This window comes from Hyaena hyaena, unplaced genomic scaffold, assembly GCF_003009895.1.
Source record: "Hyaena hyaena isolate Hyena2069 unplaced genomic scaffold, ASM300989v1 scaffold_21, whole genome shotgun sequence".
Classification (NCBI taxonomy): Eukaryota; Metazoa; Chordata; class Mammalia; order Carnivora; family Hyaenidae; genus Hyaena; species Hyaena hyaena.
Genome location: NW_024080653.1, coordinates 1,859,082 through 1,886,549, shown reverse-complemented (window position 1 = coordinate 1,886,549; position 27,468 = coordinate 1,859,082). Strand labels below are relative to the sequence as shown.

The window sequence follows — 27,468 nt, the reverse complement described above, 5'->3', positions numbered from 1 at the left end:
GCAGGTCCTTATGGAGAAAAGTTAATGTTTCCATTTAAACCTCTCCCCAAGTAGTTGTACTGCATATAGCTCTTGGGTCTGCTCTCTGACGGCAGCCTGCTACCACAGAGCAGCTGCCGTTTTTTTTTTTGTTTTGTTTTGTTTTTTTGCATTGCATCTTCTAGGAAAATACTAGCCAAAATCCTCCTCTGGTAAGTGTGTGTGTTTTCCGTGTGTTCTTGTTCATTTGCACGTTAGCTTCATTTTTAAGACTGCGGACAATTCTGACCTCACTTTATTACAACCAGCCACTCCCTGCTCTCAATGACAAGGTAGGAAAACGTACCAAAACAAAAATATTTTAAGGAGGAAGAAAGTGCGAGTCTTTTCAAAGATCCCACTTCAGCATCTCATGATTTATTGAAACGTCACTCCCAGACGCACATGTGGGGCGAGCATACGGCGCCTCTTATTACATAGTAGTGCATACGCCCCCTCCCCCGCCCCCCGGCGAGAACCTTCTTGTGACATATGGCCACGTACCCTGGATGGGGGCAGGAGCTTTCAGAGAGAACAGGAGGGAGAAGAAAACATTTACATTCTCTACCATGATTATAAGGAACTTGAGACAGATGAACTGAAAAACAACATCTTTGAACAATTATAATGAACAGGACGCGTCTCCCTCGCTTTAAATAGAGGATCTCTGTAAACGTGAGCCCCAGCCCTGGCAGGCCGAGCGGCCTTCACTCCGCGGCTTTCCGTGCTGATCAGCGTCCGACACTCCATGAAGCCGAGAGGTGGCGGCCTTTGGCCGGGCCGTTACCTGGCTGTGCCGCCCGGAGGGGCTCCACTGATCAGATACTCCGGTAGTCGGAGCCCCGGGCGACGATGGCGGCAGCGTCCCACTCCACGGAGAAGAACGAGATAGTTCCAAAAAACCCAAATATCACCATGACCAGGAGTTGCCAGTGAAGGATAAGGTAGTTGCTGTAGAAAAATGCCACGGCTGCGCAAATGGACTGAGACCAAACACGACAAGTCAGAAACCGCACACGGATGCCCCCCCCCCCCAGTCCCTGGGCTTTCTGTGACTGGCGGCGCCCCTGCTCGTCCTGCAGCCAGAGGGGACTCCAGCAGACGCGCACCCCTAGCTCGCAGACGCGCACCCTAAACTCTGCTGACAGCTGCTGGCGGCCAGGTACGCTGCAATCTGTCATTTAAAATAGTGTTGTGTGGGGCGCCTGGGTGGCTCAGTCTGTTGAGCGTCTGACTCTTGATTTCAGCTCAGGTCATGACCCCAGGGTCGTGAGATCAAGCCCTGTGTCATCCTCTGCGTGGAGTGTGGAGCCTGCTTAAGATTCTCTCTCTCTCTCTCTCTCTCTCCCTGTCTCTTGCTTGTGCTCACTCCCTCCCTCTTTCTCTCTCTCAAAAAAATAGTTTCTTGTGAGAAACTGAGTAATAAAATAATGTACCTACGCAGACAGAAATATGCTTGTCTATATTACAAAGGAACTCGGCTATCTAAGGCAGGAAGCCTCTCATCTGAGCGGTAAGACCAGAGAGTAAAATGGGGCACCAGGGTGGCTCAGTCGGTTAAGCGTCCGACTTCGGCTCAGGCTGTGATCGTACGGTCTGTCATTTCGAGCCCCGGGTCCCGCTCTGTGCTGACGGCTCAGAGCCTGGAGCCTGCTTCAGATTCTGTGTCTCCCTCTCTCTGCCCGTGTTGTCTCTCTTGCTCTTTTGAAACATTAAAAAAAAAAAAATTAAAGACCAGAGGGTTTAATCTCTTAAACAAGTCACACTCCTCACTGCTTCCTAATTCCAATCAGAAATACTCGACAGGCTGTCCCTGGCTGTCATGGAAGAGTCATTAAGAAAACAAAGTTAAAAGCACTAAACAGAAAAGGAGCCCACTTAAGGCCAGGCTGAGAACGAGATTACCTGAACAAACTTGAAGATGGCGAAGGCCGGTGCGCTGTCTTCCGAGTAGAGAAACCCTAAGATGCTAAGCAGCTGGGTGTTGAAGCAGCTGTCCCCAAGGCCCAACAGGAAACTGCAGAAGATGGCGATCTCTTTGCTGTGTAAAAGGAAAATGAACTAAGAATGAGTGTTCTAACAATCTTTGTTAGAGCCACTTCAAATGTAAAAGCCATTACCCCATGAGAACATTTCACTTTCAAGTTTAAACACTATGAGACAAGAGAAGAAGTAAATACCAAAGTCTACAAAGTAAGAATTTGTGCTCAGAGTCTCAGCTTCAGGGTCTGGCAAACGCCAGTCAACTAACTCCTGGGGAGCAAACGCTGTGTTTGGGAAGGGCCACCCTTGGATGGTGGATCTGGACATAAATGTTTACATCTATAATGAACCTGAGTTGAGTGCAATACAGTAAGCTCCTCAAATCGGACATAACCAATTGTGAACGGGCCAGACGGCCTACCTGGCTGGCCGATTACCCTTTTCCTCACCGCTCTTCACTGCTGAGAAGGTGGACACTTAAAATCATATCAGAGACTTATACATGCTTTTATAGATCAAGAAAAACATTTCAGAGGGCTGAATGGTTAAAAACGACAATTCCAAAAATAACTTGGTATTCTCTCTATGGGCTCCTATTTTAACTAATTCCGGCTCCATTAACATTTGACAGATGACCTTATAAAGATAGCAGACTTTCAGAAAATGATTAACTGCTCCATTTTAAATATCTAGCCACCCATTCCCTGCCACGCTTCCTTGAATTACTAAAAAAATGACAGTCATGGGGTGCCTAGGCAGCTCAGGCAGTTAAGCATCCAACTTTGGCTCAGGTCACGATCTCATGGTTCATGGGTTCAGGCCCCGTGTCAGGCTCTGTGCTGACACATTAGAGCCTGGAGCTGCTTTGGATTGTGTCTCCCTCTCTGCTGCTCCCCCACTTGCCCTCTCTCTCTCAGAAATAAACAAACATTAAAAAAGTAAGATAAAATAAAAATGATAGTCACTATACCTGGATTTGATGTAAGCTGTACTATCGGTTCCTTCGACAGGAGCAATCGGGGCGTCCCCAGGCATGTTGAGAAATATCAAGTAAAAAGCAATAAAATGCACCAGGATGCCCAACAACACAACTGGATTTCTACCAAAACGATTGTTCTTGCTCAGCAGGCCAAAGAGGCTTCCACCTACAGAAACAATAAAGCAGAGAACAGAAAAACCCAAGATCAGATGACTAAATCAAAATTTTGATTCTTTGAAAAAAAATGAACAAACCAATAACCAAGTTAATGAAACGGAAAGAAAAGACAAACATTAAAAATAAAAAAATGTAGAAACAGAAGGAATTTTAAATATCAGAACCGGCTTCTAGGTCAGTGGGGGTAACAGGGCATATTTACCGCCTACCTAAAAAAATGGACAAAAAAATATGGAGCAGTAATTTTGAAGACACAAGGTATAAGCTGACCAAGGGGCAGTGATCTCTGAGACAGGAGGCAGCAAAGGAGGTAAGCCCTGGTCTAGAGGGAGGCTTAGGCTGGGCTGCGGGGCAGAAAGGCAGGTGGGACCAATAGCCTCCCTGAGTCGGGGAGCAGAGCTCGGGGCCTGGAGATGCACAGGTGGCTACAGAGGTCCAGAACGGGCTACCAAAAGGGAAAGCTGCCCAGAGGAACAACTCCAGAGAGCTACAGAGGGCCCCCCTGACTCTTCCCTAAGTGCTGATCAGCACATAATGTAAGTTAGCAGAGGTCCGTCCAGGAGGGTTAGATGCGTTAGCGTCCCGCCCTGGGCCAGGAATAGTGCCTCATCTGGGAGCCCTCGCAGGCACTGGGTGTGCACAGAAAGGTCTTCCCTCGGGAAGGAGGAAAAATGAGCGCTCGTCTGAGCCCTGCTCTGGTCCTGTCCAGCAAACCTTAAAAGCAAGCCCTGAAAAAGTCCTACTGTTTCTAAGTAAGTAAACCGCAGCCAAGAACAAAGCTCGAATACGAAAATAGGCAGCACCCCACAAGGTTAAGTTCAGAGTCTGCTGTCCCCACTGTTACCAAGCAAAGAACCATGAAAACAGGACCCATCATGAGGAGAAAACGCAGTCAGACATGGAGTTATTTTATCACTTGGCAATTCCAGTCCTAGTTACATACCCCGAAGGACTGAAAACATACGTTCACACAAAAAGGGTACATACATGTTCACAGTGGTATTATTTATAATGGCCAAAGTGGAAACAATCCAGATGTCCTTCAAATGATGAATGGATAAATAAACTGTGATCTATCTATACAATTAAATACCATCTAGTGAGAAAACAAAGATGGAACACTGATACGTGCTAGAATATGGAAGAACCTTGGAAACATTACACTAAGTGAAAGAAGCCAGACCCAAGAGATCATATGTTCTGGGATTCCACTTACAGGAAGCGTCCAGAATAAGCAAACGTATAGAGAAAGGGGATTAGTGGTTGCCTGGGGAAGGGCAAGAAAAATGTTCTAAAATTAGAGGGTAGTGATGACTGCACTCCTCTGTGAACATACTAGAAGACACTGCCCTGGAAAGTGGGGGGTGTATATGGCATGTTGAGTTAGATCTCAATAAAGTTGAAGAAAATAACAAAAACAAAACAGAAAACAACGGTCACAGGTACTAGGAGGAGCAAAAACATCGCAACAACCGGGAGGCCCGCGTTGCGCATGCTCGTGCATCTCAGCGCCTCGTACTGCTCCAGGTGTGGCCACAGAGCAGGGAACAAAAAACACCCAAGTCTGCTCTCTCCACAGGTGATCCCCGTTGGACATTCTAAAGGTCCTATGTTTTTTTATTGTCTGTCTTCTTCCCCAAAGCCTTAACTTCGTGTGGACGGGAAGTCTTTATTCATACAGTGGATGCACAATTAGTTAGCTGATGAATGTGGGAAGCTCCTGGTACGTGACCACACCCAATACGCGGGTGAGGGTCTTGAACGAGCTTGGCCAAACAAGGAAGAGCTGCACTTGTGACGGGCACTGGGGAGCTGAAGGGAAGCGCTCAGTCACTACACTGTACTCCTGAAACTAGTATCACACTGGATGTTAACTAACTGAATTTGAATAAGATGTGTATATATAAAAGAATACACAGTGCGGCCCAGTAAAAACACGTATTGGTCTTTGCCCTGTCAGCCTCCTTCCTCCCAGCTTCCTGGCACAGAGCTTCTAGAACCCTGTGGCTTTCCTCCATGTCAGGCATGTCCTTCCTTTGCTCTCCCTTGGAACTCTCTTTGGAGCAGACCAGAACGGATGCAAATGAGGCAATTCTGCAGGGGGTTAGGGGCGGTGTAGCTAGCTAGCTTCAGGATGCGGGCCGGTTGCCAGAAGGACCAAGACTCGACTGGAGGGCTAGACTTTTCAGGGCCAGCCTCCAAGCTCAGGGCAGGCGAGGGGGGTTGGAGACCCAGTTCAGTCGCCATCGGCCAATGATCTCATCGACCCCGCCTCGCTAATGAAACCCCTCCACAACAGGTTTGGGAAAGCTGCCCGGGTTGGTTGGTGGACGCTCCACATACTGGGAGGGTAATATGCTCTGACTCCATGAGGACTGAGGTTCCCGCGCTCAGGACCCATCTGGATTTTGTCCCATGTGCCTTCTCATCTAGCTGTTCATTTGTACCCTTTATAATAAGCTTTAACAGTAACTACAGCGTTTTCCTGGGGGGCTCATGGGAACCTCCAGACTCACAACCAAGTCAGACAGAAGCGCAGGTAGGGTGGCCCGGGGACCTGGGACTTACAAGTGGCATGTGCAGTGAGGGCATCTTTGTGGGACTGAGCCTGTGGACCTGTGGAGTCTGCGGTAAACTCCAGCACTTCAGGGTCAGAAGTGGGTGGTCTGGCTGGGCACCCAGCTGGTGTCAGAGATTCAGAAGACAAGAAAATCAGGGATTCTAAGACATTTTCCCTAAGTACCTTAATGGAAAAATCTGGGAGAGACTATATATGTTTTCCTATGTATGGTTTTGTCTGCAAATCATATAGCAAATGTCTTATCTTAGAACAATGATAATTAAAAAACAAGGACATAGCCATGTGAATAGAAATAAGCAAGGAAATGAAACCTCAGGGGCAGGGAGGCAAACGAAGTACACTTACTTACAGCATCTAGAATGACTACAACAAACTGATTTAATGCAAAAACCCCACATTTTCAAACCAACCTAAAATTTCTCCAATGCCAATGAAGATGCCAGAAAGTCCAATGAGGCTTTTCTCTTCTGTTCCAAATTTATTTACAGCACCAATGCATGTTCCATAGACACCAGAGAAGAAAGTCAATTCCAGACCTTTGGAAGAAAAAAATCAGATTTCATTACACATTCTTAGCCTCCGTTTCCTGGTTTTTCTCCGTGGCTGGTAGTATTTGACCTAAGTATGTACACACTAAAGTCCACTCAGGTGGACAGCTTACTCCCTCATAGTTTGATGCTACATTGCTGATGAAACGGAACTAGCCACAAGATGGCAGCTGACATGTATTTCAGATAAAAGTACGCAACTCAAATAAGCAAAAACGTCCTTCTGTGAACGATAGTCCTCTGTATGGAGACGGGCTGGACCAGGGACAGTATGCGCATAACTCTGTAATCGTGATTTCTAAAGTGCTTGTTACTCTTCTTAATAGCTTTCCAAGGTTAACAGGAATGTAGGTTTGGAAAACCAAAACATACCATCCACCTTTGCTTAAAGGCACAATGGTTTAATTAAACTCCTCTCCCCAGAAAAATAAGTTTTAAAAATTAAGGTAAAAAATTAAGGCCAATTAGTAGAAGACCAGATTCCTTAACACTACAAAAACTTAAACTGAATTTTAAAGATCTTTTTTTTTATGAACGTGATAGTACTTAAAATTTTTTTTTAATGTTTATGTTTCAGAGAGTCAGGGAGGGGTAGAGAGAGAGGGAGACAGAAGATCCAAAGCGGGCTATGTGCGGAGAGCAGTGAGCCCGATGCGGAGCTTGAACCCATGAACTGTAAGACCATGACCTGAACCGAAGTCAGATGCTCAGCCAACAGTGCCACCCAGGTGCCCTGACAGCATTTTAAAAAAGGAAAGAGGTTTTGTCATTCTTAAGTCCTCAGAGTGCTCCACCCACTACAGGAGTGAGCCACAGGGCTCGTTCCATTTATTAAAAAGTGTACAAATTGGACGCCTGGGGGACTCAGTCGGTTAAGCATCCAACTTCGGCTCAGGTCATGATCTCAAAGTCCATGGGTTTGAGCCCCGCATCGGGCTCTGTGCTGACAGCTCTGAACCTGGAGCCTGCTTCGGATTCTGTGTCTCCCTCTCTCTCTGACCCTCCCCTGCTCATGCTATTTCTCTCTCTCTCTCAGAAATAAATAAAACATTTAAAAAAAATTGAAATGCAGTGAGAGTGGCACCAGGCTCAGGCCAGGCCTAAGGTTTAAGAAAATTCTGGTCCAGGGCCCCTGGCTGGCTCAGTGGGTTAAGTGTCCAACTTCGGCTCAGGTCATGATCTCACCATTCATGGGTTGGGGCCCACATCGGGCTCTGTGCTGACAGCTCGGGGCCTGGGGCCTGATTTGGACTCTGTGTCTCCCTTTCTCTCTGCCCCTCCCTCTCTCTCTCAAAAATAAATAAAAACATTTAAAAAAGACTATCAGAAGAACCATTCAGCTGAGCCCCGTCAGCACTCAGAACTGTGAGGAAGAGTAACGATGACGCGGTGGTTGTTTTGGGTCCTCACTGTCATTAAGCAGCAATGGAAAATCCAAACCCATCATTAACCCCATTACCTGTATAAGCCGTTGTGATACTAAGAAGGAGCATCTCCCTGGTGACACATAACTTCAGAGACTTTCCTGTAAGAAAGAGAACAACTTAGGGGCACTTAACTAGATTTTATTTCCTCAAACAAAAGTTCTAAAACATTTACTCAACCTAAACACCCCTTGTCGATAATGCCACAAGACAAAATACATTGGGACAGAGGGGCACCTGGGGGGCTCCGTCGGTTGAGTGTCCTACTTTGGATCAGGTCATGATCTCACAGCTCGTGAGTTCGAGCCCCACGTCGGGCTCTGTGCTGACAGCTCAGAGCCCAGAGCCTGTTTCGGATTCTGCGTCTCCCGCTCTCTCTGCCCCTCTCCTGCTCATGTGCTTACTCTCTCTCTCAAAAATAAATAACACTAAAAAAATTTTTTTAATTAAAAAAAAAACAGTGGGACAGAAGTTAATGATTCAGATGCTTAAGGGATGAACTAAATCTGCCCTCTAAATAAAATGTTTATTTCAACTGCTTACATACATTCTAGAGTTGTGCTTTCTCAAACACACTCTCCAGCTCGAATTTCAAAAAACAACACGAAATGGAGAAAACAAATAGAATCAAACAAAACAAGACTATTGCAATGGACGTGACTGAAGGTTAGGCTAAGGGAGTCCACGGCTGGCAAGGGCTAATGTCCCCGAGGAATTATCACAGCGCGGCCTGAAGACTGGACCGGATCAGGGAGCTTCCTGCCCAGACAAAGGCTGCCTCACCACTTCCTGCCATTCTCAGTTCTCTGGATCTGAGAACTGAAGCTTTAGTTCTTCGTGTTTGCTTATGACCACTTCAACGTCTCTTTTTATGCTGTTTATAGTGCAGTTGAAATCTACAATGGAAAATGCATGTCTACAAACTTTTTTTTTTTAATGTTTTATTTACTTCTGAGAGATAGACAACGTGAGCAGGGGAGGGTCAGAGAGAGAGGGAGATACAGAATCTGAAACAGGCTCCAGGCTCTGAGCTGTCAGCACAGAGCCCGACGCGGGGCTCGAACCCACGAATCGTGAGATCATGACCTGAGCTGAAGTTGGACGCTTAACCGACTGAGCCACCCAGGCGCCCCTACAAACTGTATTTTTAAAATTTAGTTATTCTGGGGGGGTGGGAGAGAGAAAACAAGTGGGGGGGGGCACAGAGACAGAGAATCCCAAGTGCCAGCAAGGAGCCGAATGCAGGGTTCAGACTCACCAACAGTGAGATCATCACCGGAGATGAAACCAAGACTCAGATGCTTAACCGATTGAGCCACCGGGGGGCCCCACACAAACTGTATATTTTAGCTGTATTTTTTAACCTGCTGACGTTTCATAAATTTAAGGCCAATGACCTAGTGTCTTAAATGAACAGTCAATCCAGATTTCAGTTCCCACTCAACAGCTGACTACAAAAGTTACACAAGATGCGAATGCACTGCCCTGAATTTCACCATATGCAGAACACGATTCTCTGTTCTCTAATTTCACTGAAATATGCTGAGACTAAATGCAGTGAGGCATTTCACCATTTTCATGTATTTCCAGAACAAATACACAAGCAGTATGAAGTTTAAAACAATTATTTTCTGGGGCGCCTGGGTGGCTTAGTCGGTTAAGCGTCCGACTTTCGCTTAGGTCATGATCTCGCGGTTCGTGGATTTGAGCCCCGCGTCGGGCTCTGTGCTGACTGCCAGCTCAGAGCCTGGAGCCTGTTTCAGTCTGTGACTCCCTCTCTCTCTGACCCTCCCCTACTCACACTGTCTCTCTCTCTCCTAGAAATAAATAAAAAACATTTAAAAAAAAAAATTATTTTCTTTTCTCTTTTTTTTAATGTTTATTCATTTTTTGAGAGAGAGAGACAGAGCAAGTGGGGGAGGGGCAGAAAGAGAGGGAGACGTAGAATCCAAAGCAGCTCCAGGCTCCAAGCTGTCAACACAGCTTGAGCCCGCTGCGGGGCTCAAACCCACCAACTGCGAGATCATGACCTGAGCCAAAGTTGGACACTTAATCAACTGAGCCACCCAGGTGCCCCTAAAACAATTATTTTCTCTAAGTTTACTTATTTTGAGACAGACAGAGACAGTATGAGGAGGGGAAGGGCAGAGAGAGAAGGAAAGAGAGAGAATCCCAAGCAGATTCTGCACTGTCAGCACACAGCCTGATGTGGGGCTTGAATTCATGAAGTGTGAGATCACGACCTGAACCAAAACAAGAGTGTTTAACGCTTAACCTACTGAACCACCCAGGTGTCCCGAAACAATTACTTTTAACTAAAAATAATTATATCATCAAAGCACACTCGTTTCTGAAAGATCAGAAGATCTGACAAAAAGAAATTGTAAAACATAATCTAGAATACTACCGTAACGGCGGCGACACGTCATCACGCATTTGCCCAAACCTGTAGGAGGTACAACTCCCAAGAGGGCGCCCTAACGTGAGCTGTGGATGCAGGGGGGTGACTGTGTGTGAACGCAGGTTCGTCACCTATACCCCCCACTCTGGCAGGGGAGGCTTCGCACAAGAGGGCAGGGGGCCTACGGGAACTCACCTTCTTGGTTTGGTTGTGAACCTAAAACAGCTCTAAAAAATGAAATCTAGGGGCGCCTGGGTGGCTCTGTTGGTTGAGTGCCTGACTTCGGCTCAGGTCATGATCTCACGGTTCGTGGGTTCGAGCCTCGCGTCGTCCTCTGTGCTGACAGCTAGCTCAGAGCCTGGAGCCTGCTTTAGATTCTGTATCTCCCTCTTTCTCTGACCCTCCCCTGCTCACGCTCTCTTTCTTTCAGAAATAAATTTTTAGAAAAACAGTAAAAAAAATTTTTTAAAAATACAATAAAAAATGAAGTCTATTAACAGCAATAACAACACATCATCTATTTACAGAAATAGACAAGCTAATCCTAAAATTGACATAGAAATTCCAGGGACCCACAACAGCCAAAACAATCTTGAAAAAGAACAGAGTTGGGAGGGCACACACTTTCCAACCTCAAAGCCTGATGGTAATCAGCGGAGCGTGGCGTTAAGGGCAGACACGTGCATCTAGAAATCAACTCTGCCGCGTAAGGTCACCCGGTTTTCAACAAGGGCGCAGATACGATTCAGTGCGGTTCAACTGTGTTTCCAGCAGGACAGCTCCCGGCCCCAGGCAGAACGAAGCTGGACTCCTGCCTCACAAGGCACACAATTAACTCAGAATGGACCCCCCCACCGCCCCCACATAAAGGTAAGAGCTACAACTATAAAACCCTTAGAAGAGAACACAGGAGCAAATCTTTGTGGCCCAGGGTTAGGCAAAACCTTCTGAGGCTACATCAAAACTGCGGAGCTGCTGTCGTCAAGAGATACCATCAAGAAAATGAAAAATCAACTGAAGGAATCTGAGAAGATATTTGCAAATCACATTTACGAGATTTTTATAGGGAACATGTAGAGTTCTTACAGCTCAATAATAATAAGGCAATCTAATTAAAAAAATGGGGACAGGACCCAAGTAGATATTTCTCCAGAGACTTGCAAATGATTTGCAAGCGTGTGAAAATATGCCCCGCGTCCTTGGCCATCAGGGAAATGCAAATCAAAACCACGAGACGCCACTTCGATGCCACTTCGCACCCACTGGGACAGCTCTAATCAGAAACAGAGATAATGGGGTGCCTGGTTGGCTCAGTCAGTTGAGCATCCAACTTCGGCTCAGGTCATGACCTCATGGTTTGTGAGTTTGAGCCCTACATCGGGCTCTATGCTGACAGCTCAGAGCCTGGAGCTGCTTCGGATTGTGTCTCCCTCTCTCTCTGCCCCTCCCCCGCTGGCACTCCGCCTCTTTCTCTCAAAAATAAACAAACAAACAAAAAAAGACAGATAATAACTCAAGGACGTGCAGAAACTAAAACCCACAGACACTGCCGGTGGGAACGCAAAATGGTGCAGCCACTGGGGAAAACGTGCAGTTCCTCAGAAGGCTGAGCAGTGACCACGGGAGCCAGCAACCCAACTACTACCAGGTGTGGACACAGACACATGCAGACGAACGTCCATGCAAAAACCCGGACGCAAAGGTTCACGGCAGCCTTATTCATGCTGCCAACAAAGTATAAACAGCCCATTGTTTCTAACGTGTGTTAACGTGGGTGAGTCTTGACACCAGGGCGCTAAGGAAGAGACCCGCGTCATGAAACAGCGCATATAGTACGAATCTATTCATATGACGTAATGGCCAGCACAGGCAAAGCTAGAGACGGAAAGTGGATTAATGGATGGCTGGGGGGAGGGGGGGGAGGGGGTAGCAGGGAGAAAAGGAAGTGACTGCTAATGGGTACAGAAATTCTATCTGGGGTGAGGAACAGGTTCTATAACTGACCGTGGTGATAGGTGCACAACTAGGAATATACTAAATACTACTGAACTGTATGGCCCATCTTACAGTATATGAATTATATCTCAATAAAGCTATTCTATTAAGGGGGGGAAAAACCAATCTAACAGCTTAATGGGTCTCCACTAAGTTTTTTTAATGTTTTATTTATTTCTGAGAGAGAGGGAGAGACAGCGTGAGCAGGGGAGGGTCAGCGAGAGAGGAAGACATAGAACCTGAAGCAGGCTCCAGGCTCTGAACTGTCAGCACAGAGCCCGACGTGGGGCTCGAACCCATGAACTGCGCAATCATGACCTGAGCCGAAGTTGGATGCTCAACCGACTGTGCCACCCAGGCGCCCCTAAAATTTTTTTTAACAAAAACAAATTTTACCGTACATACACTATTTTTAAATTTGTTTTCACATAACAGAGCAAACAGTTCCTAACAGGCATCAAGATCATTTTAATGGCCAGGACACTCTTTGTACAGATGTACTGATGCCTTATAGCTGAACATTTAAATCACTTTCAGTTTCTAATATAAATATCTTAGTAATTAAATCTTTACAGAAATTCTTAGTTATTTCCTGAGGATAATCCTATTTGTGGAATTGCTGGGGTAAAGGTACAAACACTTCTAAGGCTTCTGATACTTGCGGACAAATCGCTCTTCAGAAAATATGAACACGAATGTATATTCCCATCAGCAGCCTGGTCTAGGCGTGTAAATACTCACTACTTGAGTACTAAAATTTGATGGGATACTTTTAAATCTGCATTTCTTATACTTAAGCAAATATTTCCCCTGCCATTTTAACTCCATCAGGCTGTTCTGACAGACTGAAGTTTTACGCTTTAGGCAACGAAAGGGCATTCTTTGCCCTTAGTGTCTGAACGACCTGCTTAAAAGGCGTTGCTGTATGCAATTAGTTTCTTCAATTACTTTATAGTTTCATTTTTACACTGAATCCACCTGGAATGCTGGAAGATATGAAGTTTGAGTCTATATTTTTCTACACCATCTGCTCCCTAACTTTGCTTAGAGTCTCTCATTGTATTTATTGTATTGACACTGTGGACGTGGGCCTGACTGTAGCCCTCAGTTCTACTGCTCTTTCTGTTCCAAAGTTTTCAAATGAATTCACAGTAGATTTTAACATTTATTAGAGAAAGTCTTTTTTATTTTTTTTTTTACTTTTAAAGAGAGAGAGAAAGAGAGAGCACGAATGAGAAAGAGGGGAGAGAAAGGAGGGAGAGAGAGAATCTTAAACAGGCTCCACACTCAGCATGGAGCCCAACGCGAGGGTCGATCCCACTGACCCCTGGCTGGGATCATGACCTGAGCCCAAATCAAGAGTTGGATGTTCAACTGACTAAACCCCCCAGGTGCCCATTAAATCCTTTTTAAAAATTCTCTTGGCCACTGTCAGACATTTATGCTTCCGATAGACTTCAGGATTGTTTCCTCAGGACCAAGAAATAAATTTTTAAAAATTTCAATGACATTTTCTAGAATCCCATTAAACATACACATTCAGTTGAAGAACGAAGTTCCTTTGAGATAAACAGAAACCTTTCCTGTACATTCATCACAGCATCAACTGAAGGAATTTGATGAGTAAACGACAGACAGATTACTTGAAGCCTGGACACCCTTCTTCCCTTCTGTGTTCTCTTTGTCTTCCACTAGACCTCGTTACCTCGCGCTGCTCCCCATGGCCCAGGAACTGGCCCCTAAAACTGCCTGCCCTGTAGCACCTGATACACTTTTCTGGCTGCCCCTCCTTTCTCCCCAAACTAGACGGCACAACACCCTATCACTCCTGCACCGGGCTCAGCAACCGACGAGTTCCATGATGAAACCGTGCGGCCCCAATTGTGTTTGCGCTTCATTTTACAGAAAGGTTGAGGCAGAGTCTGTACACCTGGGAGGGACCTCTTGAATCTGGTGGCAACAGGCCGCCTGGGAGAGGGGGCTGACCAAGCCTCACCCAAGGCTGAACAGACCATCCCATAAGCCTGAGGACTGTCTAGACCCCTTTCCCTTGACTCCGTGGCTCACCAAGGTAGCCAACGGGGGGTTCTGGGCCCCGGATCACGAGAAGGGAGCATCTATGAAGGGGCTCACTAAAAGATATTAAATGCTTTCACAAAGGGTTCTGGTTGTGATTTCTGTGGGTTTAGCTGGAGTCTTTTCCCCTCTGACCCCTCTGATCAACGGTGGCACTCGTGACAAACAAGTTTCTAGGTCTGCAAAGCTGAGAGCCATTCCTCTGACTGCTGTGACCCCCCCCACCCCTGTATCCTGCTGGGGGACGGGCAGGCTAGATCCTTTTTAATTATGACAGATAGCCCATGGTGTAATTATGAATGCATTCCTGGAATGTAAGAGATACATATAATAAAATTATATGTATATATGATTAAACGGCCTTAACGATAACATGCTGTATACTGAAAGCTCAGAATACCACACCCCATGAGCCCTTTCTAAAAAAGGAGACTACGAGATTGCTGGCTAAAAGTTGGGTGCTTTGCGTCATCTGACTTAGGCCGTGGCTGATTAGATCAAGAATTTGCACCCTGGCCCAGGGCCACAAGCAGAGGAGAGCGTGAGGCCCAGGGTCCTAACTGAAACGACATGGCCCCAAAAGGCTGCTCCCTACTAGATGGCATCGGATTCTGTCTGTGGGAGACAAAGAGGATGCGAGAACTACAGGCAGAGGCAAAGAACTGGCCGATGTCAGGCCGTATCAGAACCGGAAGCCATGTCTGCCAGTTTCTGAAGGAACCACAAGATGCTGTTATCGGAATCACACAGTTTGGGCTCCGATCCCAGCTTGGCCGCATCCTAGCTACTTGACCTTGGGCAAATCATCTCTCAGCCTCAATTTTCTCTACGACACAGAACTGTCGTGAGGACAACACAACACAGACACGTAGGGAGGCTTAGCCAGGAAGGGCCCTGAGCAGAGGGGCATGGCCGTCTGACAGACTCGGGTCAGAGGGGATGGTCCACGTGTCCTCACCACCCGGTGAAGAGCTCCAACCCCCGAGCTCTCTGCCTGCCCCCCAATGCCTCCCCTGCAGGACCCTGCCTGGGGCTGGTCAGGCGCCCGGCCACCCCACACACCGCCCAGTTCCAGAGGTGCTGGCTGGGAAGACGCGCGTCCTTCGTGGCGGTGCAGCTGGAGAAACGAAAACGCTGGGGGACTGGCGATCCAGAGTTACGGGGCGGGGGGGGGGGAGGCAAATGTCACAGTTGTCCCCGACCAGCTCTTGCATTTCAGACACAGAGAATACTTACTAAACGCATCTACTGCCTTCGCCATAGTGTTCTGGGCAGACCTAAAAACGTAAAAACAAGATATCAGTGATTTCCCCTGATGAGAACAAGAGTGAGATCACATTTTCCCTGACGTTTGTCAGAACGCTGTCCTCTACAAGGTCCGGCAAATATTTCCATTGCCGCACAATACAGGACCCTGTCCTTGCTTCAGACGACGGGGGGAAGGCATCCGAACACAATTCTCTCATATTCTCATATTAAGTTTACAGCTCACATCCACACACGTCCTATTCAGAAAAGATACCCCAGGAGGGACAGAAATCTCCCCCACCCTGCTACTTTCATACTGTAAAAACAACTTGTAAAACTTCAATTTCCCTCCACTCTACTTATTATTTTTTTAATGTTTATTTTTGTGAGAGAGAGAGAGAGAGAGAGACAGAGCATGAGCAGCGGAGGGGCAGAGAGGGAGACCCAGAATTGAATCTGAAGCAGGCTCCAGGCTCTGAGCTGTCGGCACAGAGCCCGACGCGGGGCTCGAACCCACAAACCGTGAGATCATGACCTGAGCCGAAGTCGGACACTTAACCGACTGAGCCATCCGCGTGCCCCCACTCTGGTTACTTTAAAACTAAGTTCTTCAGTGTTAAAACTCTCCAAAAGCAACATACCACCAGTGCTACACAGCTGGGTGCAGGTTAAGCTACGGGTTAAAAACGTGGGCTCTGGAGTCCGCGTCGTGCTTTGCCATTTATTAATGGTATGGTTTTAAACAAGTTACTTCACGCCTCCGGGTTTCACTTTCCCATTTATAAAACAGGGACACTACCACTTAACTGGAAGAATTAAATGAGGTCATGTAGTTCAAGGGTAGTTGTTTGCTATGATTACGGCAAAGATATTTTTAAGAGATTACATAAGTTACTCTACTGGCCAATAAGGTAATACCTACTTCTCTGGCATCTTAAAAAAAAATGATTTTTAATGTTTGTTTACTTTTGAGAGAGAGAGAGACAGAGCTTGAGCAGGGGAGGGGTAGAGAGAGAGGGAGACACAGAATCCAGCACAGAGCCCAACGCAGGGCTCCAACTCAGGAGCCGTGAGATCAAGGCCTGAGCCTAAGTCGGACACTCAACTGAGTCACCCAGGTCCCCCATACTTCTCTGGCATCTTTAAATTATAATTTTTTTTAAGTTTTTGTTTATTTCTTTTGAGAGAGAGAGATCAAGTGCGAGCAGGGGAGGGGCAGAGAGAAGAAGGAGAGAGGAAGAATCCCAACCAGGCTCCACATTGTCAGCACAGAGCCCGATGCAGGGCTCGAACCCATGATCATGACCTGAGCTTAAGTCGGCCGCTTAACCAACTGAGCCACCAGGCACCCCTTTAAACAGTTATTATTTACAAAAAAGAAAAAAGGAAGATCTAGTTGACTTACACAAATAAATTACTGATACAAAAAAGGTAGTCCATTGTAACCACAGGAAAACCTCTTTTTTCCTTGCCATAAAGCCACGTGCCCTGCCTGGAGGCAAATACTCTTCAGATTCCACAGACCTGACAGTTGGCTGGTAGATGGATAGGCTCGGATGTAGGATTTCAGTACTTTACATTTCGGGCCCCAAATAAGTAGGAACTGATTTATATACTCTCTAGCCTGTTAAAATACAGTCGAGCCAGCCAGCACTCAGGTGCAAAGCAATGACATATTAAAGGAAGCCATTTCTGGTAGAATTGTGAAATAAGACAAACCCCAGGCCCTACGAGGAACGGAGGGGGCAGAGTGAGACCATTACTAAGCCCTCTCAACGCCCCCCATACCTTCCCATCTCATGCCCAGCCTACCTCTTTAAGGTCCTGACTCCGAAGGGTAGCAGAATGGGCCACCCCAAAACATGCTGCTTTAGGCACGAGAAAAATGGCACATGCGGGGACGGGCTTCCTCGGACCCCACATCTGCCTACTGACAGATGATCCAGAAGGGGCACAACTGTCATAAATCACCTCTGGAAGTTTCGTCACACAGGGAAGATGGATTCTTGTCATAGATGGGAGACCAGACATCGACAGCTTGTCACACACTATGACATCTCCTATCTACTCTTGCAAGGATCTGCTCCTCCTTCCGAAAAATCATTTACTCTCTCTTAAGAGGTCCTTTCCCTGTTTAGACGGTATTTAAAGCCTAAATTCTAAGCCAACCTGCGAAATTACTCATTTTCCCTTGGGTTTTTTTCAGATATACATGAGCCATACATGTTAATAAACTTCTGATTGCTTTCTTTTTCCTTGTTAATCTTTTATTACAGGGGTCCTAGCTAGGAACACAGGAGGGTGGAGGAAAATGATTTTTCGTCCCTACAACTTCAATGTTACCTTCTCAGCCTTCCCTGGCAACTCCATCTATAATTTCACCTGTATGTCGTACAAATTACATACATGTAACTACTATATCCTAGAATTGCAAGGCACCCCCGCCCCCCACCTCCAGTCCATACTTCTATATCCTATTTTAGATGTCTGTTTTCTAATATGGGATTGCTAAGAGGTACAGGATTCTTTGGAGGGAGGGTGATGAAAATGTTCCAATGTTGGTTGTCATAACGAACACGTCCTTTTGTGAATACACTTAAGTCACTGAGTTGTACAATTGAAATGGGTAAACTGTACAGCATGTGAATTATATCTCAATAAAAACTGGTTTTAAAAAAAATTCTTGTCTAGGGACGCCTGGGTGGCTCAGTTGGTTAAGCGTCAGACTTCGGCTCAGATCATGATCTCATGGTTCGTGGGTTCGAGCTCTGCGTCGGGCTCTGTGCTGACAGAGAGCTCAGAGCCTGGAGCCTGTTTCGGATTCTGTGTCTCCCTTTCTCTCTGACCCTCCCCTGCTCACGCTGTCTCTCTCTCTCTCTCAGAAACAAAACATAAAAAAATTAAAAATTAAAAAAAAAATCCTGTCTCTCTTCTTTCTCACCCACTAGAAAGTAAGCTCTATCAACGCAGGACCATCTCTTTGTTCAATGAAATACTTTCCAAACCACGCCTGGAACGTAAGATATAAGAGATACTCGAGTACAGAGGGAAGAGAGGGAGGGAAGGGGGGAGGACATTCCCAGAGCTCACCCAGCTAATGTCCTCAGACGCGCAAGCTGAGCAGATGAGGACAACTGAGGGACAGGATACCTAGCTGCCTTTCTGCGTCTTCAGATCTTCTGTAAGGCGTTTAAGTGGAATTGTTTAAAACTAGATCTTTTTTCCTTCAATGGCTTTTTTTTTAACTTTTTTTTTTAAGTTTATTTATTTATCTTGAGAGAGAGCACAAGCAGGGGAGGGGCAGAGAGAGGAAGAGAGAACTTCAAGCAGGCTCTGCTCTGTTAGTGTGAAGCCCAAGGTGGAACTCAAACTCAGGAACCTTGAGATCATGACCTGAGCCGAAGTCAGACGCTTAACTGACGGAGCCCCCCAGGCGCCCCTCCCTCAGTGGCTTCCATCTCACCCAGAACCGGACCCCTGCCTGCTGCAGACACTCCTACCCCCGCGCCCTCCCTGCGCTGAGCCCTCCGGGCCTCCCTGCAGCGCTGGCACTCATCACCCCTCTCTACCAGCTGGCCTTGGCAATGGCCACCAGCCGATCCTCCCTCCTCACCAGTCACAATGCAAGGAGCCACCCAGCCTTCCCCACCCACCCCACCTTGCACTGACTTCCCAGCATTTCCTTTGCGGTGACATGCGTAGGGTCTACGCCCCGTCTATAATGAAGTCCCTCCGGACAACAGACTTCTCAGTCTTGCTCGCTGCTGTGTCCCTCAGCCTCGGACGGGGGCTGACAGAGAGGCCGTGCTGTTACAGAATAGAGACGAGGAAGCTTCAAGCTGGGGAGACGCTTCAGGAAGAGAATTGCTGAAGAGGCTGGTTAGTACTCCTCAGTGCTGCGCCAAAGCAGTCACACAATCCTCTTATCGGGGAGTTTTCTGGAAACAGGGAGGGGCCTGTTTGCACAGCACACAGAGCTGACATCTGCTAAGTGAATAGGTGTTCAACTTTCACTGCATCTGTGGTGTTCACCTTCGTGGAATCTCCAGTATCTATCAGTTTATGCTTAAAAAATAATACGTGTGTATATGCAATTCACGTAATACGTACGTACTACGTGTGTATACAAATAGATACACAAACACACAGTCTTCAAGCCAAGGTCACACCTCTCTTTTGCTTTAAACAAACAGTGAAATACTGAATGCTTAATGAACGGATGACTGGAGAACGTTAGGCCTTTTTGGGATTAACAAGGCGGCACAGAATGCCCTGTGCAAACGTTGTGACAATTCGTGAAGAGGGAGAAGACGATCTTCACGATTTACTGATCCACAAACAAAGCAGAACGGGCCTGGTGAAGATGTCTCATTTCCCTTTCCTCTAACGTGGATGATACCTGCCAAGAAATCGTCTGTGGTGTTTTAGTTTTACTTGTAACTGAAATCTGCTCAAGTTTTTGGAAAAACACAAGGCCATTTACTTGTTTCCCACTTGGACCGCTCTGGAAAAGACCACCGTGTAGGTCAGCGCAAAACCAGGCGCCTCACGTAAGAGAATGGGTGGACGGCCCTGTTGCTCGCACGTGCCACCCAAACAGGGGAATTTTAAGATTGGACCGGATAAACCGTAACTGAGGGCTAAGACTGTCTTCTATTTAACTTTATAAACCTGTGTCTTTGCACATTAAAATACATACGACGCTGGCTGAACTGAATGAGGAAACTGAGGCCCTGAGGAACTAGGGGATTATTGCTACCGTCCAGGGTCATATAACTCTTCAGCCGCAACCGGGGATTGGGCTCCAATCCCCTGGCTTTCTCCCTCCCTCTTGGGCCCCTCCCTTCCTTCTTCTCTTCCCTGCTTCCTCCCCAGAGCTACCCTTTATCTTCCTTCTCTAGGCTTTAAAACTCTTTCCTCAGGGCACCTGGCTGGCTCAGTCAGTACAGCCTGCGGCTTTTGATTTCAGGATCTCAGGGTCATGAGTTCCAGCCCCATATTGGCCATGGAGCCTACTCAAAACAAACCAACAAAAAAAAAAACCCCAAACAACAACAAAACACATAAAAATAAAAACAAAACTTTTCCCTCATGTCTGCCTAGTGTTGGATTATCAGTTAGGACTATCAAAAGGTTAGTAATCCCAAGACTACCTCTACTCAAAATATATTTTCAGGGTACCTGGGTGGCTTAATCAAGTGTCCGACTTCGGCCCAGGTCTTGATCTCATGGTTTATGAGTTCGAGCCCCACATCGGGCTCTGTGCTGACAGCTCAGAGCCTGGAGCCTACTTTCGGATTGTGTCTTGGCCCCTCCCCCACCTGTGCTCTGTCTCTCTCTTACAAATAAACATTTAAAAAAACATGTGTATGTACCTATACATATATATACACACACACATGCTCCCCCCGCCTTACCCCCCCCCCCCAATAGAAAGGAACATGCCAACTTCTTACTCATTGACTTCCAGCTCCTGGTCATCAGAAGACTCATCTTCTCCCAGGACATTTTCAGACTCTGGCTGCCGAATGAGAAAGAAGAGAACTGTGCCCACGAGGCTAATCACTGTCAGGGCAATAAACACTGTTCTTCGGTCACTCTCTGGAGAAAAGAAAAAGAAGAAAGCAGATAGCACCGACTGCGCAAACAATTCCAGAGTCTGTACAGCGTTCAGAGGCTGTTTATGATCGTCCAGACATTTCCTCGTTACATGTCTACTTTACTGCATTGGTAAAAACCGCAAAGAACTAAATAGAATACCTCCAGCTTTGTCTTTCAGTTAAAGAGATACCAAGAAGCCAAAAGAAAAACAGTACAAGAAGTTCTTTAAATCATACTCTTTAAGCAAGGAAGCGCACAAAAGTCTAACGAGTGACTAGCAGGCTCATATGCAGCGTAACCTTCTTCTATACCTTGAGCTGTGGCTTGAAGCATAGGTCCCACACTAAAATCCTGGCTGAATACAATACAAGGAAAAACGTTACAAAAAAGTAAAATGTGAGAGGACTTAAGGCAGCAGGGTTCACTAGAATGGCTTGAACAAAGCAATAACAGATAGTTGTGTGGAACTATTATCCTTTGAACACGTCCAAATAAAGCAAAGTGGATAAAACAAACCTGATATGTGAGTCTTCCCTTGCCAAGCAAAATATATGTAGAGATTTCCAAAGAACAAGCTGGGGGAAGAAAAGGGAAGAGAGGATGTTGAGGACTTATTTCCATAGTTATAGTTTTTAAAGCAACGTTTCCATTATTTGTTAAAAAGAAGGGGGCGGGCATATATAATTTTAAAAGTATCTACCTGCCTAGACCGTTTAAGAGTATCAACTCCACCTTGACCCTTTTCTGAAAATTGTCACTGACCCAGATGGAATTCAGTCTCCTTCCACGTGACAGTAACCTGAGTCAGAGCCTCCTTCAAAGACCTGACTGGCTCTGAAACATGTGACGTACTGCCACTCTGGAAAGGATTACTTGGAAACAAGTTTATGTTACTTCTCAAATCCTGGATTTTAAAGAATCTCAGAAGGAAAAAGATCCATGATTTAGTTACCTGCATCTAACAGAAACATTATTTAGCATACTTTCCTAGAGAACAAACTTTTGACTTATACTCCAGTTTCTTAACATACACCCCCCCTTACTCTAAACATGTGTTCGCGAAACCTTACCAACACCGCAATTTTGGGCAATATCCGTGAGGGTAAATCCTCAGGACAGAGGCCGTCATAGAGTGACTGTTTTTGCTTTTTACTTAGGAAACATATAACATGCTGGATATTGCTCAGTGTTGATATAATTAGTCTCGTTTTTGAATTTATTTTAGAAAATTTATTTAGTTTCTCAGTAATCTCTCTACCCGACGTGGGCCTTGAACTCACAACCCCAAGATCAAGAGGTGCACACTCTATTGACTGAGCCAGCCAGGCGCCCCTCGCTTTTAAATTTTAATATACTTGTTAGAGCTATTAGGTGTAGCTCAGTGGGAAGGTGTGGTCTTTGGAATTCAGATAAGAATGGTTTATATCAGATCAATTACTGCACTGTTAAGCCTGTCTTCTCATCTGTAGAAAAGAGATAATTCTTTCTAGTTTCATGAGGTGGTGAGGATTACTGAAATTCAGTAATGAAGCCAGCAGTCCCTGCCTGAAATATAGCAGATGCTAAATACATTATGGTTAATATTATTTTAGCCATAATCATGAGTTCCAATGAGGTAGGTCCATGCGTTTTATGTAATTCCATAAAATTTTATATTTGTATCATATGCAGCTAAGAACTTAAGTCATGTAACATGGAAGATCTGAATTTGCAATACAACAAAGACCTAGAAAATGGTGTGACAAAATAATTAAAGATTAAGCTCCAGAAGGATCATTACCTAGATTGTAAGAGTGCCCAGAAAATTCCACTGTTTCTCCCAATAGTGTGCTCATCTGAATTTATTGTCAGGCAATTTCCTTGCGCTGTCCAAAGCACTAAAAGTCAAACCAAAAGATTATCAAGAGAATGAAATCACTTAGCTTTACACACTAAACACATGATACTCTTAAATAAATCCCAGAAGACAGAGTAAATAAGCATGAAGATGCTTACCGGCAGCTGCGATCCCAATGAAGACAGAGGCCGTGTAGAAGGACCATGGGAAAGGCTGGATAAAAACGGCAATGTACATGCTAAAATATAACAGGTCAACGTATTACAGTCAAACAATACCTTAAATAGAATGCCAATTATGCCTTCTAGGAATCAATTTTGAGGATTCGCTCTTTTTCTTTTTTTTTTTTAATTCAACCTGTAAAGGTCTTCTCCAGTGTTGGGAAAGAAAAGGGACAAATGTGACCTATTCATTTTTTTTTTTTTTTATTTCTAGGAGAGAGAGAGAGAGAGAGAGACAGCGTGAGCAGGGGAGGGTCAGAAAAAGGGAGTCACAGACTGAAACAGGCTCCAGGCTCTGAGCTGGCAGTCAGCACAGAGCCCGACACGGGGCTCGAACCCACAAACCGCGAGATCATGACCTAAGTGAAAGTCGGACGCTTAACCGACTAAGCCACCCAGGTGCCCCTATTCATTTTTATTTTAATATTTGAGAGAGAGAAAGAGGGAGAGAATGCGAGCAGGGGCAAGGCAGAGAGAGAGGGAGACAGAGAATCTGAAGCAGGCTCCAGGTTCTGAGCTAGTTGTCAGCACAGAGTCTGATGCGGGGTTAGAACCCACAAACCGCGAGATCATGACCTGAGACGAAGTCGGACACTTAACCGACTGAGCCACCCAGGGCCCCCGTGACCTACTCACGTCTTAATTTACTGTTTCAAGTTTGTAAGATCAGACACTTGAACAAAGGTTGGCAATCGGCCTTTGCCAACAGCTTAGCAGATGCTAGGACTGTAGTTCTACAGCTCAGAAAAAAAGTTTAGCCATTTGAATTCCCGTGAATCAACTTGATATAAAATAAAATCATTTCATGGGACGTTCTTTCCAACTCTCACAGAAAGAGATTTTTGGATGCTATTTTTACTGACAGTAAAACAAAAGCAAATATGTACACATCCCAGGACATTAAAAGAACGTGGGCATCAAGGAGAGAACAAAATCCCTAAAATACTGCCTGTATTCTATTCAATCTAAGTCGGTGGATTCTTTTTTTTTTTTTTTTTTTTTTAAAGTAATTTCTACACCCAGCGTGGGGCCTGAACTCACAATCCCAAGATCAAGAGTTGCAGGTCTACCGACTGAGCCAGCCAGATGCCCCCAAATCAACAAATTCTTTTCAAATATTACCTTCCTATGAGAGGTGCTGAAGGTATTTGGATTAAATGAAAGAAAATCATACTACTCACCTGTAAAATAAACCACTTGCAAACATAGAGAGCTGAGGTCCTACAATGGCAACCACAGACGGCGTAATCAAATTTGAAGCTGAGAACACTCCATAAATAATCGCCATGCTGTACACAGAACACATAAAAGGAAAAAACAAAACCCTTTGAATCACTGTCTCAAAAGTGCACTTTTTCAAATCTACTTAAAGTGTGTAGATGTTTTTTCCCTTAAGCATTCATTCCTTTAGTCACAATTTATAACACTTCTATCGTTAAGCTGAATCTCATAATAAAGTTTTCGCTTACACAAAATCTTGGGAGTCTCATCAAATTTCTTTGAATCAGCTTGTCTTGGACAGTATGTTTTTAATGCACTGGTAAATTATAATAAAAGCTAGCAGCGTGCCAAGTTTTTGTATATATCTTTTCTTTATTAAACCTGGCAGCTCTGGGAAGATAGTATTAGCATTATCCTCATTTTACAGAAAACTGAAACACCGGAGACTTAGGTTATTTGCCAAAAGTCCAGCTGGATATAGCTAGTGATTGGTGGCCCCAGGACCCCATGCCTGGAAAGCTCATTCCAGAGATCCCAGTCAACCAGGCTGCTCTATCAACTTAGCTTACAACTCCTGGCAACCGCGAAAAATTTCACTGTTATATAAATAGCAAGCACAGAGTTACCACTTGCTTAAAGTAGAACTTATTTAACTCAATATAATGGCCTCACTTGAACATCATTCAGCCACCGCAGACCCAGCCCTGGTACACGTGTCCTGCGGCAAAGTTTGACTAAAACCATTTGGAGGGTCCTGAATTCATTTACTAGCCTCTCCTTATAAACCCAAAGTATATTATTCTTTGGCTCCCACGAACCTCTCAAAAAGCAAACGTTCTTTGGAAAGTACACGAAGACAAAGCTCTGCAAAATACCGTGGTATCATGAATCACTTAGAAAAACGGCCATTAACACCACTTTATTCTCAACTATCACAAAGAAGATCAGTTTGGGAGAGGGAATGAAGAACCAAATAAGACTTAGGGGGGAGGGGGTGTTGGTCATCATCTGAGAGTCAATTACAGAGAAATTAAGAAGTCCGTACGTGTTTCTATCCGTACGCGTTACATTCCCGGCTTCGATCACAGCCAAGGCCTTTCTGTTTCATTTTCTTCTAAGACTGGGACAAAACGCCTTGACAAAAATCTAAAAGCTCCTGATGTCAGCATGTCAATCATGCAATTACAAAACCAGGAGGACCAACCGTTTCAAGAGCCCTAAAGCATCCTCGGTGTAGGATCAAGGGGACGGGACGTCACGACAATCCTGGAGTGCTTATCAAATGCCGGGCACCGTGCCAAGAGCTCTACGCGCATCATCTGGGCAAGGAGACTGGGCTCACGGAAGTAACTTGCCTCACGTAACGCGGTGATTAAGGCATGAAACCAGGATTTCAGACCTACTACGTAATTCTACCTGAAACCTAGATTCATCACCTTTATTCTATGACGTTCTCCCAAAGAGCCCAGGTATAGAGAAAGAGCAATCACTACCGATTCGATTACCATGCGTTTGCGGGAGACTCTAAGATTCAGGTAACGACTGTAGTATATAAAACAAAACCAATCATACGGTACGATACCTGGTATAGCCACTGCCGTGAAAGTCTGTGCTATTTAAGCTCCTGATGACCGTTTGCTGTGTGGAAGATAAAAGCTAATCAATGAGGACATTTTGCAGCCTCCCTCCCCATCCCCACCAAAGCTGGTCTCCAAGAACTGAGAATGGAGTACTCAGGAAAATAAAATCCAGGAGCTCAATGCTTGAATACTGTAAGTCAACTATGAGAGGAAAAAAGGGGCTACAAAACAGGAAAAGGCAAACCGATGACAGGGAAGGGGGTACAAATCAGCTATAACTATGTCTTGGGTTTGTTTGTTTTTTTCTCAATTCTCCCAGTACTAATGCAGACCTTAATATGGACAAGAAATAACAGGTCAACCTACAAACCCCAAGTCAGATCAGAGGAAGAAGCCGTGCTCTTGAACACGCCATCCCGACACAGTATTAAGGCACGTCTGACACATCAAATTAAACTTAAGCATAAAAAACGAGGAAGGGTAGGGGAGAAAAATAAAAGGTGCGACTTAAGCACGCTGTCCGATGTAATTAGCGTTTATTATCATTTTTTGGAATGCGTTACGGTAGGCACTTCAAAGGAGGGAGAGCAGATCCCGACTCACCGCCACATTTCCACAAGTTTGAAAGGCGGTGAACATAAACATAAAGGCGATCCCTAAAATAATAATGTTGAAAAGCTTTTTGGATTCCGGGGACATTTTGGCTCAACTCTGCCGAAGGTCAGCAGCGGCCCGGGGCGGTCAGCTCTCCTCGGGGCGAACCCGATGACAATCCTGGCGAAGGAAAGGAGGCGGTGAGAAGAGCAGACGGATCCAGGAGCAAGGTGCCGAGCTGTCAACTTCAGTTCTGGGGTCAGAATCCCCGGCCGAGGGGGAAGTTCTCCCCACGCGCAGTCAGGGCATTCCTAGGGTCCGATCCGCGCACGGAAGAGCCCAGCACCCCGAGAAGTGCCAACAACGCCGGGGCTCCAGGTTGAGGGGCCCGCAAGGGGGATTAGGGGGCCGAGGTGCAGCGGCCGGCGCGGCCCCGCCCGCCGGGCCCTGACTCACCGCGGGCCACGCGACCCGGTCACCTGACCGTAATCCTCGGCGCCGCCCGCACGGCCCGCTGGGAAATGTAGTCCTGCGCGGCCCGAGGCGGGAAGGCGCGCCGTGAGGGAAGCGGGGCCGAGCCTGCGCGCCCCAGCGAAGGAGGGGCTACAAAGCGGAGCCCAGCGAAGGAGTCGGGAACTGCGGGAGGGAGCCGGGAGGCGACGGAGCGGCGTCTCAGAAGGCTGGAGACAGCGGGGCAAACGGGGGCGGGGAGAAGAGGCACCCCCTCTGACCGAGGCCAGAACCTCCGGTGGAGGTCCGACCAGAAAAGCTCCGTGGAACTCGGATAGTGGCATGAAAAGGAGGCGGAGCCTAGAAGGAGAGTGCTTCCTGTCCCACCTGCCGGAGAGCGGCCGCACGGCCTCGCAGCCGGAAAGAGCGTTTCGCGGGCTTTCCAACTGCCCGCTGATTCCGCTCCCCCCTCCCGGCAACAGTGACTCCGCGCTTTTCGGCCCGCCCGCCGGGCTCTGCGCAGGCGCGCTGGGC

General features: G+C 46.2%; 1 protein-coding gene across 2 annotated transcripts; it reads right to left on the bottom strand.

Annotated features, from left to right (window-relative positions):
- Window positions 1-374: 374 nt before the first annotated feature.
- Window positions 375-27,277, bottom strand: MFSD11 (major facilitator superfamily domain containing 11). Of its 2 annotated transcripts, XM_039226226.1 has the most exons (14): window positions 26,941-27,277; window positions 26,494-26,664; window positions 25,893-25,948; window positions 24,271-24,378; window positions 23,027-23,106; window positions 22,812-22,908; window positions 21,548-21,606; window positions 20,887-21,031; window positions 15,419-15,459; window positions 7,746-7,811; window positions 6,149-6,274; window positions 2,972-3,146; window positions 1,924-2,059; window positions 375-1,001 (listed from the first exon to the last, which is right to left on the bottom strand). In XM_039226226.1, exons 2-14 carry the CDS (start codon window positions 26,587-26,589, stop codon window positions 837-839), a joined length of 1,350 nt encoding a protein of 449 aa, XP_039082157.1. In that variant the 5' UTR covers window positions 26,590-26,664; window positions 26,941-27,277; the 3' UTR covers window positions 375-836. The 2 variants fall into 2 exon arrangements, with proteins under 2 accessions (XP_039082157.1, XP_039082156.1); XM_039226225.1 differs by lacking the exon at window positions 26,941-27,277 and having other exon boundaries at window positions 26,494-26,934.
- Window positions 27,278-27,468: the final 191 nt, after the last annotated feature.